Source organism: Xiphias gladius, chromosome 18, assembly GCF_016859285.1.
Source record: "Xiphias gladius isolate SHS-SW01 ecotype Sanya breed wild chromosome 18, ASM1685928v1, whole genome shotgun sequence".
Lineage (NCBI taxonomy): Eukaryota > Metazoa > Chordata > Actinopteri > Istiophoriformes > Xiphiidae > Xiphias > Xiphias gladius.
This window is the reverse complement of record NC_053417.1, coordinates 2,275,666-2,290,095: the sequence shown is the minus strand read 5'-3', so window position 1 is coordinate 2,290,095 and position 14,430 is coordinate 2,275,666. Positions and strand designations below refer to the sequence as shown.

Genomic DNA, 14,430 nt, shown 5'->3' with positions numbered 1-14,430 from the left:
GAACATATCTGCAGCCCGGACATTTAACTATTAAGATACATACCCAGGGAGTTCTGACGCACCATTTTGGTTGTTGTTTAAGCACCATCAACATCTATTATCATCTATTATTATATTATATATTTAGCTTTATTAGTACTATTATTCACCCTATTATTATAATTATTAGTTTTATTATTAGTCTCATTATTGTTACACGTCTTTATGTTATACGTCTACTGTGCTATGTCCCCCCACCATGAGCCGGGTTCTGTTCAAGGTTTCTACCTGTTAAAAGGGAGTTTTTCCTTGCCGCTGTCGCCAAGTGCTTGCTCATGTGGGAATGTTGAGTCTCTGTAAATATAACTATAAGGAGTACGATCTAGACCTGCTCTACATGAAAAGTGCCCTGAGATAAACTCTGTTATGATTTGACACTAAATAAATAAATTGAATTGAATTGAATTGAATTGAAAATCAACAGACAGGATGAATCATATCCAGTCTTCGCACATTTTAATCAGCAGGGACACCTTTCCACAGGCTTGAAGTTTTGAGCTATTGAACTCATCACAGTCCCAAGCAAATGTGGCAATTTTGAATAGATAAAGATAAAAAGATAAAAAATAAAAATAAATATTTATTTTGGGCTCAGTATTCCCTTCTCACTTTTTTACATTCCACAGCTCCCCACTCTTCTCTTTTTTTTGAGTATTGTTACTGATTTGCATGGAAAACCTTTTTTCCAGTTTTCTTGTGAATTCCTATTTAAAGGGAGTATACAGTATTTTCATATGCATTCACAAATTTAATATTAGATTTCTACCCCAGACTCTGGGCCTGCACTGGAAGATTATTCCAGATCTTGTCCCCTGCAGTTACAGCAGTGCTTGGCTAGGGGACGCCACAGGAGTAGCAAACTACCTTATCATTAATGGAGTTGAACTTGCTCTGGACACATGACCTCCTGAAGTTGAACCACAAGTTTGGTATTACTTCACCGTTATTTCTACACGCCCTAAAATAGGATTTAAAGATTAAGTTGTCAGAGTTGTTTTTTCCTGTACATAAGTAAACCTTAGAAACAACTCTGCAAGTCCTCTGAATATTTCAGAATCAAGTGGGCTGTTACACTTACATAACGTTCCCCACAAAACTCATTACTTACTAGGCAAGCATAATATTATTAATAGGGTCTATGAAATGAAAATGAAAAATATGAGACTTTGCATTTCTTTGAGCAAACTATGTAAAAAATTATATATTCTGCAAAAAACAAACCAAAAAAAATGCTTTCGTAAATTTGCAGATTACAATTTTTAGAAGAAGTAAAAATAAATTGAATGGAAAGAAGATATAAAGACTTATATATTTATTTTTGTTGACTGTGCTATGGATTTGACGACCCACTAACATTTTCTAATAGCTGATCTGTGAAAAACAAAAGGGAAAAAAAAAGATTCTGTAAGCCTTTCATTAGCAAGATTGTCTCTCAAGGTCGCCAACACGTGAAATTTGTTCTCCGCTACCTGATTACCGCTACATTCAAGCAGAAGGGAAAATAATAAACCGCAGTTAGTCGTGCAATTTGCGTTTCCAAAGCTAAATTTGTCTTGTCTCGCAAAACACCACCCATCCTCTTTGGGCTTTTCCCCCTCACTCTCGCTCTCTCTCTCTCTCTATCTCCGGCCGCGAACCGAGCGATCACATAACCCTCACTGTTCCTCTGCTACATTCAAGGCCCAAGGGAAAGATGGTAAAAATGATTTCCTGTGTGGAAATCCCGTTCATCTCAGGTTTCAGCTCGCGAATGACCACATTTCTGACGTTGACGTCAACACATCTGCAGTCGCATGTGGAAAACTGCATGTTGACTTCAAACACAGTCTAAACTGGAAAAATATGTATTCTATTCCAAGGACATGCCATCGAATGCTTGTCGTGCCACATGACTTGAACGCAGCGTTAGTTAAAACATATTGCTTTTTAACCGAATTACCGCTTTGGCAGCAAACACAATAAATGTATAAAATTACCAAAGCATTACCAAAAATTAGTACATACATTAATACAACTACTAGTTCAATGTTTAAAATACGATACTCAGCTACAGCCAATTACAGTCCTGCATTCAAAAACTTGCCTAAGAAAAAGCACAGAAATATACCCTATATGTCACAGTAATGTGTTATTATAACTCACGCCTTAACGTGTAAGTCATTAAAATGTCGCTGCCTGGTGGAGGAGGGGGGGGGGGGGTATTTGCTACAATATTTTCCCCTGAATTCTACTCGAGTTGAAGAATAAAGTAGCATAACACTGAAATACTTAAGTACACGTACATGTATTTATTTGCTTCCCGCCAGTTTAGAACTGAGCGTAAGAAAGTTTACAGTGGATACTTTCCCCATTCGACATGAACGCAGTCCTCCCGTCTGCCTTCACGACTTTTTTCTTCTTCTCCGCTCTCTGCTGGGGGGGGGGGGGGCGCTTGTTCCTGGAAGAGCCCAGCCTGCCTGCAGAGTCACTCACATTCCTGGCTGGGATTCAATGACTGAGCCAGACACACAAACACAGGGGGAGGAGGGCGCGTGAGAGAGACCGGGAGAGAGACCTAAACAGAGCGAGAGGGGGAGCGAGGGGGAGAGGGGGAGAGAGAGAGAGAGAGAGAGCAGGCTGGCTCTCAGACTTCTCATCTCCATACAGTCAGAGCGAACTGCGGGGGCAGACGGAGTGGATTGCGGCAGTCCTCGACAGCGGAAAGAGCCTCAAATAAGGATTTTTTTTTTTTATCGAGCTGTATCGACTCATAATCCACGCTTTTGTTTCATTTTCGCCTGCTTCGTTGTGGAGTTCGACACACGGAACTTTTCGCTTCTCTGGAGTTTGGAGAGCCGTTTTTGTCAGATATGGACAGTCGGCGACCCGTTGCAGGGAGCGACCGGCCGGTGTTCACCCAGTAGTCAGAGGAATAAAACTGTAAACAAGCCATCTGCATCATTTTACTGGATGTTTGATGAAGCGCTTCGAAATTTTGTTCAATTCTGGGACACCGTGGATTTACCAGGTTCAGCAACGGATAGATACTCGTCATTCCCGGTCAACGACACGAAGGATTTACGCTTCTAAAGTTGCAGGAAAAACATGGAGACTGTAAGTCGGCAAAGCTTCCAGCCTCATCCGGGACTGCAACAAACTCTCAAGCAGTTTCACCTCAGCTCTATGAGCTCTCTGGGCGGACCGGCGGCTTTCTCTGCCCGGTGGCAACATGAGCTCCTCTTTAAGAAGGACGGTAAGGAGCCTGAACCGGTACTGCAGCATCTGCCGCCACCGGTGATGCCGGGCCCGCTGTTCATACCGTCGGACCGCTCTACGGAGAGGTGCGAGACGGTGTTGGAGGGCGAGACCATCTCGTGCTTTGTGGTCGGCGGGGAGAAACGACTGTGCCTCCCGCAGATCCTCAACACGGTGCTGCGGGACTTCACACTGCAACAAATCAACTCAGTGTGCGACGAACTGCACATCTACTGCTCCCGGTGTACGGCAGATCAGCTGGAGATCCTTAAAGTCATGGGGATCCTGCCATTCTCCGCGCCGTCCTGCGGCCTCATCACTAAAACGGACGCCGAGCGGCTCTGCAACGCCCTGATCTACGGAGGCGCCTACCCGCCGCGTTGCAAGAAGGAGTCGAGCGGAGGCTCGCTGGAGCTGGAGCTCACCGAGAGGAGCTTCAAAGTCTACCACGAGTGCTTCGGGAAGTGCAAGGGCTTGTTCGTGCCGGAGCTGTACACCAGCCCCAACGCAGCATGCATCCAGTGCATGGACTGCAGACTCATGTACCCGACCCACAAGTTCGTGGTGCACAGTCACAAGGCGCAGGAGAACAGGACTTGCCACTGGGGCTTCGACTCGGCAAACTGGAGGGCGTACATCCTCCTGGGCCAGGATTACACGGGGAAAGAGGAGAAGGCCCGTCTGGAGCAGCTCCTGGACGAGATCAAGGAGAAATTTGACTTCGCCAACAAGTACAAGAGGAAAGCATCATCCAGGGTGAGTTGGCCCTCATGCTATACCTCACCATGGAGCCCTCATTTCTTTATTTTCTGTATGCATTGCAGCTCATGTACTTTTTGGTTTGTTTTTAATTTTTCCACGTTCTCAAGATGCAGTTTATGCATTGTAGCTCAACAGCACAGAGCCTGTCTGGAAGATGCCTTTAAAATGCAGGTCTATCCAAACCTTCAAATGCAGTAATAGCCAGTAGGTTGATCATTGTAGTGTGCCACCTTAGATGGAACCTCTTGGCAATTAAAATTGAGTTTGGGGCATCTCAGCAAAATTTCACTGAAATGTTTCAAGCTAGGGGGTGTGCTGTAGATATTGGTTTCATAGTTGTGCTTCTCAGTCTGTGGTCCTGAGAATCCCAGTTGTCCTTGAAAGGATTCACTGTGAGCCCCATAAAACTCAAATTTGTCCCAGTTAAAGAATGCATAAAAAGGGTTACTTATAAGTTTCCAAAATGTTCTCATATGAATGTCTCGTATGTCATATGTGTCTCTCTGGGGGTCAGTGAGACCTTCCTGTAGAGAAACCAACCAGTCTTTGGTCATCATTTGCCATATTGTTACTAATTGGGCCTCATCCAGCAGTGACAACAGAACGCCTCTGGTGGCAATAAAGCCATTATTTGCCTGTGAAAGACCTCTTAGTTTCACTTTTATTGGCTTGTACTGTAAATATAATACCGTTGACCAACAAATGGCTCAATGGGAAATAGTATACAACAGTAGGAAGAGTGTGTAGATTAAAGATGAATTCAGACGTAAGCAAGGCAATAATTCTTCTGACCTACTTCATATTAAAAGACATTTAAATTTTTACACACTCACACTTACACACACACTTCAGTGGGGTAGAAGCTATCTCTTGCTCAATTTACTTTTCTGGCTGTTCTTTCAGTATATGTGTATGTGTGTGTTCCCGTGGGAAGGGATACATTTGGGCAGCAGTGGGATTGTTGTTATTATGACAAAATTTGCCAATTTCTTGTGTGTGTGTCTGCTGGTGGACCTAATGTGTCACAGTAAATATATGTAACATTATTCTAGCTTTCTGTGCTACTGTCGATGTTGATGACTTGTCATTTTTTTTCTCTGGTCACACACACTCTCTGATTGTTTTTTTACTTGAGATAGTTAAAAAAAAAGTTTGATTAATCAGAATTAAAGCATCCATACAGATTCTGGGTCTGCATGTTTCCTTTTTTTTGTTTTTGTTTTTTTTGTTTTTTTAAATTTGGTTTTCAATGCTTCCCCCAGCTAATTGACTGTAAAGATGTATGAAGGGATTATAATCTGTGTTTTGGTGTGCATGCAGGAGTTTGCAGAGAGGGTAGTTAGGTGGTAGACTGATAAAAAGAATCTCGCCCCACCCCACCTCTAGGAAAAAAAAAAGGCTAGTGTGGCCATTTGCATGAACTGTTACGCATGAATGGAGTTGATGAAGCAGGGTTTAGAAGTATTGTGGTGGAAACATAATATGATGCCAACAAAGGGGAGCATTCAGGACCCCCCCCCCCAACCAGCACCACCAAAAAAAACCCAAAAAACATCCACCTACCCCAGGCCAGCTACACACCTCTGACATACACGCACTCACATTCGTCCTACCCCTCTTACCTACTTTTTACTCTAATCTGAATGAAACTAGAGTGGGCACAGCAGACTATTTGATGAGGCACAGAAAGCAACTTCTAAAGTGTTTACAAGCAGCTTCCCTCCAGTCCTCACTGAGGCTTCTTTCAGGGGAATCTGTTAAAGAAAGAGAAATCAGAGAGACCCCTTGAAGTCCTGAAGGGTGCCAAAGTCCTGCCATGCTCTTGGCACACACTTTCATTCAGACTTGAGTGGGCATACCTCAATGACCCCCACTTTCAGGGGCCTCTTCTATTTCTATAAGTGCCGACAGGGCACCCAAGTGTTAAGCCTAAGGCTCATTTGAACCTCTACCCTGCTTTTTAATTCAACTCCTTTTTTTCCTCAAGTACCCTGTTTCAAGAAACGCTAATGAGGGAATACATGCTGGGTAGGAGTTGAGGAATATTGCTAAACTTATAGCAACAGAGCTCCCTGTTGTCAGCATTTTTCAGCACAGCCGAGGCACTTTGAACATGTTCTTGGAGGATCTGAGGGAAAGCGCTAGACTGCGTTGTGCTGCCTTCTACCTTTCAGCACACAAGAAAATGCCATCATCTGTGTGCTGTCAGCTACGGAACTGGGTGGCTCTGTGAATATTAATAAGGGTGTTACAAAAGCGTTGTAGCAGCAGTCTCGCATGCAGACAGACACAGGAAGTGATATTACCGCACTTACCTCCTTGCAGACGATCTTTTGAGAGCCTCCTCCTGGGACGCACACAGGCATATATCTGAATCACAGACTGTTTGAGGAAAACTTTTCACTATTTATTGCATGCCTGTATTTGTGGAAGAAGCATGAATTTGCAGTAAAACTTCTGTTCTTATCTTAGAGGATGTGATCCACAGTACTGATAGTAAACAGCAATGAGCAAATGCATTGAACTATTGAATTGTTTAAATTAATTTATATGCTGGGTGTGGAACACTTCTCCAAGTTGCTCATGCTAGCCCTTGGCTGCAAGTTTTTTGGTTTCTGGCTGGTACACATGTGGGTGGCAAACACAATCAGTGGCTTTCCGCATCAGGATGTTTAGATAAGGATTGCGGCTGCAGATTTAGTATGTTGCTAACTTTATAATTCGCCCTAGAGATGATGTGATTTCCACACAGTCCGTCTGTTTAGGGGAGATATGAGAAAAAGAATTGGGGGGCAGAGGTTAGAGGGGGGTGGCTGTTGTTGAGCCAGCTCAAGCTTGACTCATGTTCAGTTCAAAACCAGCAAATTAACGTCAGTTTTAGAAATTAAGCAGTATTTTTTTGAAGTCACTGGATTGGACTTTTTTTTTTTTTTTTTTTTTTTTACAGATGAATGCTCATTCATTAGAGGCAGAGAGGCAGTTAGTCCTTGCTTACATTCCAGATTTGCCACTCCTGCAGTGAGGTGAAGATGTTTTACCTAACTGTTGTATGAAAACACTCCCATGCATGTCTTTACAGTCAACAATGACTCCGCTGCTTACAGTTGAAAACAGTAGGGGAAATTCAGATATCGTCTCATACAATAAGTCATTTTCCTTCTGAGGTGGTGGAAAATGATTTGTTTGGAGACAGACGTGTATAAAAAAGTCCATTGAGAACAATAAACAAGGGTAGAAACCATTTTGTGTTTATGCTCTGCATATGCTATGTTACTGTGCTGACTCCCAGCACATTCCTGCACACTGTTTCCACGCTTTATCCTATGGCTCATTGTAGAAAAAGCTGACTAGTGTTATAATGCAGAACTATTAAGCCTTGAAATTGGAAAAAGGAGACAAAACTTTTGTCATTTGTGATGTTTTAATATGTGGTTCCAAAGTATTCCAAGGCACTCAGATACTGCATTTGGCTGTCATTGTCTAATGTGCAGGAGCTAAAACTTCCTGTTTTACTTCTACACCTACCCCCACCCCTGAGATGCCCTCACTGCTGCGCAGGATATCTGGCCTTCAGCAGAAGGGGCTGCTTGTTTTAAGAAGGAGGTGGGGCAATGGTGGGTGGGTGGATTGGGGGGGGGCTCAGAGGAAGTAAACTCCCTAAGGGGATATAGGCCCATGTCCTGTTTCATATGCAAGGCACAGTGTTGGCTAAACCTGTTGACATGTCCACAGAGTGGACATGACAACAGCTGATGGCTGTGCATTGCAATGGCAGCTGAGGGAAAATTTTGATTCCTTATCTATGGGTGTTTGGCAAAACATGACAGTTGCAAATGTCTGCTGCAGAGTGTGATTTTATCCTGATTGCGATGTGGTTTTGAGGAAAAGCATTTTTAACAGATTTGATGCTGAATTTTCTGCTTTGATTATCTTTTTTGCCTGTCAAATATTAGAATTTAAACTTTGTATCCTCTGCTTTGAAAAGGAGGAAGCCACCAATTTAATTAGGTCATTATAATGAGTTATTTTTCCTGGCCATTCTACCAGTCTGGCTTTCTAATGGACGACAGTCAGTCCATGCTGCAAGGCATGACTGAGGGTCAGGAAGATCAACGCCATATTGCCATTCAAATGTCTTTATGTCAAGAGTTCCATCAAAAGTTCAAAAGTTCCATCACTTCTCGAGCTCAATTAAACCAAAGTGACAGATCAACACAGAAAGTTCCTCCTTAGTAGACTTCACAGGCTAGTTGACTCTGAAATAAATAATGTGTTATATTGCCAAGAATATAGCTATACATTTTGGGTTGATGTGATGACACGGCATTCTGACAAAAATCCCTATTAATGATTTGGACTTTAATTACTCTTAGACCAAATGATACACAAATAAGAAGTCAATTAAAATGAGGGTGTTCAGTTAGTAGTTGAATTGAAAATTTTAATAATTACTTTCTACATATGCTACCGCTTTTTCTTCCCCTATGCAGTAAATCAACTGCAAAAACTACATTCATTTTGCTCTCTTCTCCCTTTCTGGAAAAACATTCAGTGAAGAGCGACTTTGCTCTGAGGCTCCTAGATGAAAAACTTTGAGGAACAATTGTGTCATGAGATAAAACGTCTGTGCAGTGGTTTTGATGTGCCTTTAAACATCTGTCTTGGCCTGTGTTTCCACTATAACTGTAGACAGGAAAGCACTATAACAAACATGAGAAACAGAGAGAGTGTGGCAGAATAGGTTATATAGCTTGTTGTGTTGTCTGGAAAAAATTTCAAAAGGCTGCCATTGAGGTAGCAGTGGAAAATGAATTAAGTGCAGGGATTCCTTTCATACAGCATGTCTCACTGCTTCAAACTGTTTATTTCAAAGCCTTTAAAATTCTGCTAACAAAAGGGGATTTTCCCAGTTGCTGCTTGATTGTGCACAATGGATGAAAGCATCTAGAAAGCGGTATGTGTTTGTGGTTGTTTGTTGTGGGAATTTTTTTTTACTGTCACTTGATGGTCCAAGCCATGTCCACCTTGTTTGTGGGTTTATTTCATCTTTTAAAGTGGCCCATGATATCTTCAACCATAAAATTTTGGATGCAACCCAATGTTGCTTGACTTTCTAAACCATGCAAGGAGCCATTATATAAAGGCCATTGTATAAAGGCTAACTTTGATCTAACTTCGACTGTTTTTCTAGAAAAAAGATAGCACCAAAACTCAAGAATCACATCGACACTAAATGCAAAATTTTTCAAACAATACCTTACCCTATCCAGAATTTGATCCCTTAATTCTATGTTTAAGGTGCAAAAATATATCATGCTGAATTTGAGGGACTAAATTCAGCTTCTCATAGAGGGCAACTTGGAAAGCATTCTTATCTTATATGCTCATTGAGTTCAAAAACCCTGACATTATAGCTATCTTTGACAAATTACACAAGTCTCTTTCAGGAGGAGAACATAACTGAGGAGAAACAGTAAAGCAGAAGTTTCAGCCCTCATTGCCAGCCATTCTTTGCCCTTCACCCCCTCTTCTGTGCTCCCATCCCCCATCTCCCCTGACCCACTGGCTTCTCCATCCATCAGAAGTTTCTTCATGTGACAAATGGATGGAGCGGCTTCATGAAGAGTCCAAGCAGGGGGGACTGAACAGTGTATTAAACTACCTTGCTAGGACTGGCCTGTTGTAGTCAGTCTTTGTGCGTAGGAAGAAACAAGGGACAGGGGAAGGAGAACAAGGCTCCCTGGGGTCACCAGGATACCTCCCACCTACCTGACCATCCATTCAAAGAAGATGAAGGAAAGAAAAGGTTCCCAAGAAACAGTCCACGTTGCTGTTGTTGTAGGCAACCATGCATGTGAGTTGTCTTGGAAAGTAGTGCACGCAAAGCTCAGAGCAAATGTGTTTGAGGAGCCAAGAGCATGTGTGGAAATAAAGTATATCCTCCCTGCCAGAATATTCATAGCCTTTTGATAAAGTATGAAACTAAAAAGCAAAATAAGCTTGCAGTGGCTATTCTTAAGTCTTCAGAGGGCCTTGAGTTTGTCTTATTGGGATTATGTAAGAGCGGCATTGAAGGAAGAACCTGGTGACCTCCTCCAGGTGTTGCGTGGAAAAGAAGCTCTTCCTCAGTCAGATGGTGCAATTCGATGTCTGGCCTGGCCATTGGCTTGTGAAAGATACTGTGTCATTGTTTTAGGGGCATTCAATATTGATGGTAGGTTACTGTAGGAAGTGAGGTCTGGTGTGTTTATTTAATGAGAGGGTCTTTGAAATATTCATCAACACACATGGCAGTGTGAGCCCTGCTTTTGCCTAAACTACACATCCCCAAGCACCATCCTTTTGCCTCTTTTAACCTGCCCCAAGGCTTCTTTACCAAGGATGCATCAGTGATCTTCAGATGTAAGGCCAGCACACTGAATTTGTATTTTGTTGTCTGCCCAGTGGCAGTAAGCTTCAAACTGCACACAGACTATTACAGACCAAACTGCGATATTCATGCAATGAACCACTGAGCAATTTTGGTGATTTGCAGGGGAAAAATTTTGTTAAGTGCAGTTTCAACAGCAAGGAATGTATTTCATCACACCGTCTACACATTACAATAATGTCAGTGAAGTGCTACTGAGTACAATATTTTTGGATAAGCCTGTATACTAGGTTTAGGGTTAGGGTTTAACTAAGACACATAGATATCTATTAACCTGCTCTCAGGTTGTGAGTTTACAATGTGGATCTGGAAGGGGCCACCGTTTGTATATGGATTGGATGTATGATAAACATCCAAGTCATATCTGAGAGCAGTTATGCTATTTATTTGTTTTGACGTGAAGGCTTGCATTGCACTATCACAGAGCTAAAAGTGAGATCTCAGAATTTTTTCACACGTGTATATGAAAAGTGTTGAGAAAGATACGGCATCTGACTGTGGTGATGCTTGACAGGCAACACATTTGATATTCATGTAGGACATGCTTTGCTTAGGGAAGTACCAGTACTAATGTTGTCTTGCTGTCTGCTATCAGTACTTTTAGCCCCAGAAAAACTACCAATTTTGAAAATAACTCAAAAGACACATCAGCTTTGAGGAGATATCAAGCTCTGACTGTGAACGGGTTGATTGTTAATGGGAAAATTAGTCCAGATGTAATAATTGAAAGTACATGTAAATGTTTGGCAATGAACAGCAGAATAAACCGCACCAGCTGATTTTAAAGATGTGGTTTTAAAACTGGAAACCACTGCCACGGCAGCTTTATTTTACTAGCTGGGATGGTGGGATGGGGGGTTTACTTTGTGCTGCGTCAGCCCAGGAGCACGCTTTGTATATGACAGCAGTGTTGTCCTCTGGAGTTGCCCTACCCCCCATCCATTTTCCTGCTTTCCATCCATATGTTTGGAAGAGCAGCCAGCACCACATGACCTTTCCTACCCCAAATAAAGAGGTGACCCACTTCACCCCTTGCCCCCCTTGAAATGCAGTCGGCCAATCGCTTGCTGCTGAGAAACTCCCACAGGGCAGATGGCTGTGTGATGAATTCAGCTAGACTCACACACACAGACAATGCAACAGATCAACATCTACTGGTAATGAGATGTACTGAAATGAATGTTTGTGTGATAAAAGGTGCTCTCAGATGTGTGCAAGATTTTGGGCTTACCTCGCAAAATATGCAAGTGAGACACATGGGAACATTTGAATAGCAAAGGTATCCTCCGCCTCATTTGGTGTGTGATTGTGCATGGGGCTGGTAGAGCATATGATTTGCAGTTGTGGGGGTATGTGAGTGTGCATGCTTGTGCCTGGATCAGCTGTAGGAGGAGATTAGCATGAGCTCACTACCTACTCATTTCCATCCCCATCTGCTTGTCTCCCACGGTGATGCCCCCCCCAAAAAAAGAACTCCACCCCCGCCCTAAACCACACTCATGAGCACACGCGCACACACACACAAACAGACACACACACACACACACACACACACACACACACACACACACACACTACAAACTACATGCATACATGGACACAGACATCCACACAGCACCCAGATCCCCCCCGCAATGCCTCCTCCGTCTTATAATGAATACAGAAGCAGACAGAATGGTGTGCAAATGCACACACATATCCGCATACACATACATAGACTTGTCGGCTGCACCGGCAGTGTGTAACACAGCATCCACCAGGCATGGCCTAGATTATCCTCCCATTGTGTCATGTCAGAAGCAAGTGGTCAATCTCAGACTGTTGGAACAACAAGCCATGGGTGGACTGTTTTCTCGAAAGGGCATCTCCTTAATCATCTCAACCAAGTTTGGAAAGGACAGGTAGAGAAAGAGAAAGCAGATACAGGGAGATTTTCAAACTAATAATAAGATGTTTTAATCTTATTTCTGATTGAACTGGTGTGATTCCTCTGAGGGGGAAGATGCCAAGTTGCCAAGTCAACTCAGCAGCTTTGTAAAATCTCTGTCAAATGGATGGGATGCTGATAGAAGTCTGAAATGTGGAATTTTATTTTAAAGAAGCTTCATTTTTATACAAACTGAACACTCACAAAAATAAAACTGTCATCCGGAGCAGAATGAGACCATCAGCAAAGCGTTTTTTTCATATATCATTCTTATAAAAAATCAATTTGAAATTCTGTTTTTGAAACCCGGGCGGAAAAAAGTCTGGGTTCGTGATCAGATTTGTTGTGCATAACAAGGCTGAAAAGAAAGAGGACTAACATTAGCCAACATTGGCCTACAGTGTTTTTACCATCTGGCTTGTATTCACTATCATTGTACTAGGTAAAAATCAAGGAAATTCATTGCCAGTACTGAACAAGTTTACATTTTACATCTGGTGTGTCCCAAAGCAATTTTTGGTGCAGTCCCGGTGGTTCTGGTGGTTGCACGTTTGTTCCTTGGTGTGTGTCCATCACTGCTGAAGTTCCTCAAGCTAGTTCACAAAGCTTTCATCTTCTTCCTCTGAAAAAGATGAATTTCTTGACTGCCCCATTTGAAATAATGGTGATCAAACATTTGGCAGACATTAGGGAGAGTCTGGAAGGGCTTGAAGTGTATATTCTGTTTTGAAGGCAGGCTGGGTCCTGGGAAGCATCCTTGTTGGTGGGTGGTGTTACTGTCCGCTTGCTAGCAATTGTCACCTCTTTTTTGGTTGGTATCAGCTGTGGATGAGTGATTGCGGGATAGATAGAGGTGAATACACCCCCCCCCCCCCGTTGGATGATCAGTGTTCCCAAAGTGGCTGAGTCACGGACTTGCCCTCGTTGTTGGAAAACTGAAAGTGTGCTGGAATATCCCTGTTTGCTGTGTCCTATTTGAGTATAGCCATTCTAAACAAGTACAGGGTTTTCCTTACCATAATAAGACTTAGGCGTAGTGCTTAAGCATTTTAGGCGCACAGCCTAAATCAAATGAATGGAAAAAAACTATGCTGAGAGTTCTCTTCCACTCTGGAGAGAGAGGCTGTTTTTTTCTGAAACTTAGGTTTAAAAAAGTGGGGCTTGTCCTATATTTCAGGACTAGACAATTACGTGTTCGTTTATTACAGGGGATATCACGTTTAAATGGAGAGAGTGTACTGTATCACTGTCCCAGTGTAACTACAGTCTTTTACAGAGTGTTGCAGTATGGGTTAATTGTAGCCCATATTATGTCGCTAGGCTAGTGAGTGTTTTCAAACCCGTCTATAGTGAGTCTTTTACAGTTATTCAGCCTTAAAAGTGTTTTGTTACTCCATTTAACATGCAAGACTTTCTGAAAACTGGTGTAATATGTTCTACTGCCACAGAGGAAATAAATTCATGACGAGTGAAAATGAGTTCTTAGCGTTTCCCGTTGTCTTTATTGCAGAAACAAACCAGGGAGAAAATCAGTCACACAGCCAAGAATTACGTGTCACAGATGAGCTCAAAAGGACAGTTTGAAAAATGTTAACTGTCAGAGAAAATAATGCGAGAGGAATGAGAGTAAGAGAGGAAGCAACACGCTACGGTAACTCCGTTGGCTAACTGGTGGCCACTGGGAAAGTGAGCAGTCTACAGATTTCCAACTGAAAAAAAATTTTGGTAGGCATCATAGTAGATCATAGTAGATCTCTTTTAATGCCTTCAATTTCTACGTAAGAGCACAACTGAGAGAATATTTTAAACCAGCAGGATATAAGAAGATTTGAGGATTATAAATATGCCTTCAAAAATTTCACTTTCCAACCTGAATACTGAAAGGAAAATAAATGAAAAAATACACCAGAAGCTGTAGGCAGTTCATTTTCTTTACAGGATTTTGCAGGGTTTATTGTTGCAAGACAAAGTTATGAATGAGCCATTCACTCAGACAGTACAATAGGTTCAGTGCTGCCTTGTGCATGTCTTTTCTTGG

At 42.4% G+C, this 14,430-nt stretch overlaps 1 protein-coding gene across 1 annotated transcript in view; it reads left to right on the top strand.

Moving 5' to 3' along the window:
* Positions 1-2,702: 2,702 nt before the first annotated feature.
* skia (v-ski avian sarcoma viral oncogene homolog a) overlaps positions 2,703-14,430 on the top strand; it is an 81,716-nt gene continuing 69,988 nt past the window's right edge. Inside the window, exon 1 of the mRNA XM_040152718.1 lies at positions 2,703-4,029. Within this exon, the coding sequence (XP_040008652.1) occupies positions 3,124-4,029 (906 nt within the window). The 5' untranslated portion in view covers positions 2,703-3,123. The remainder of the gene's footprint in view (positions 4,030-14,430) is intronic.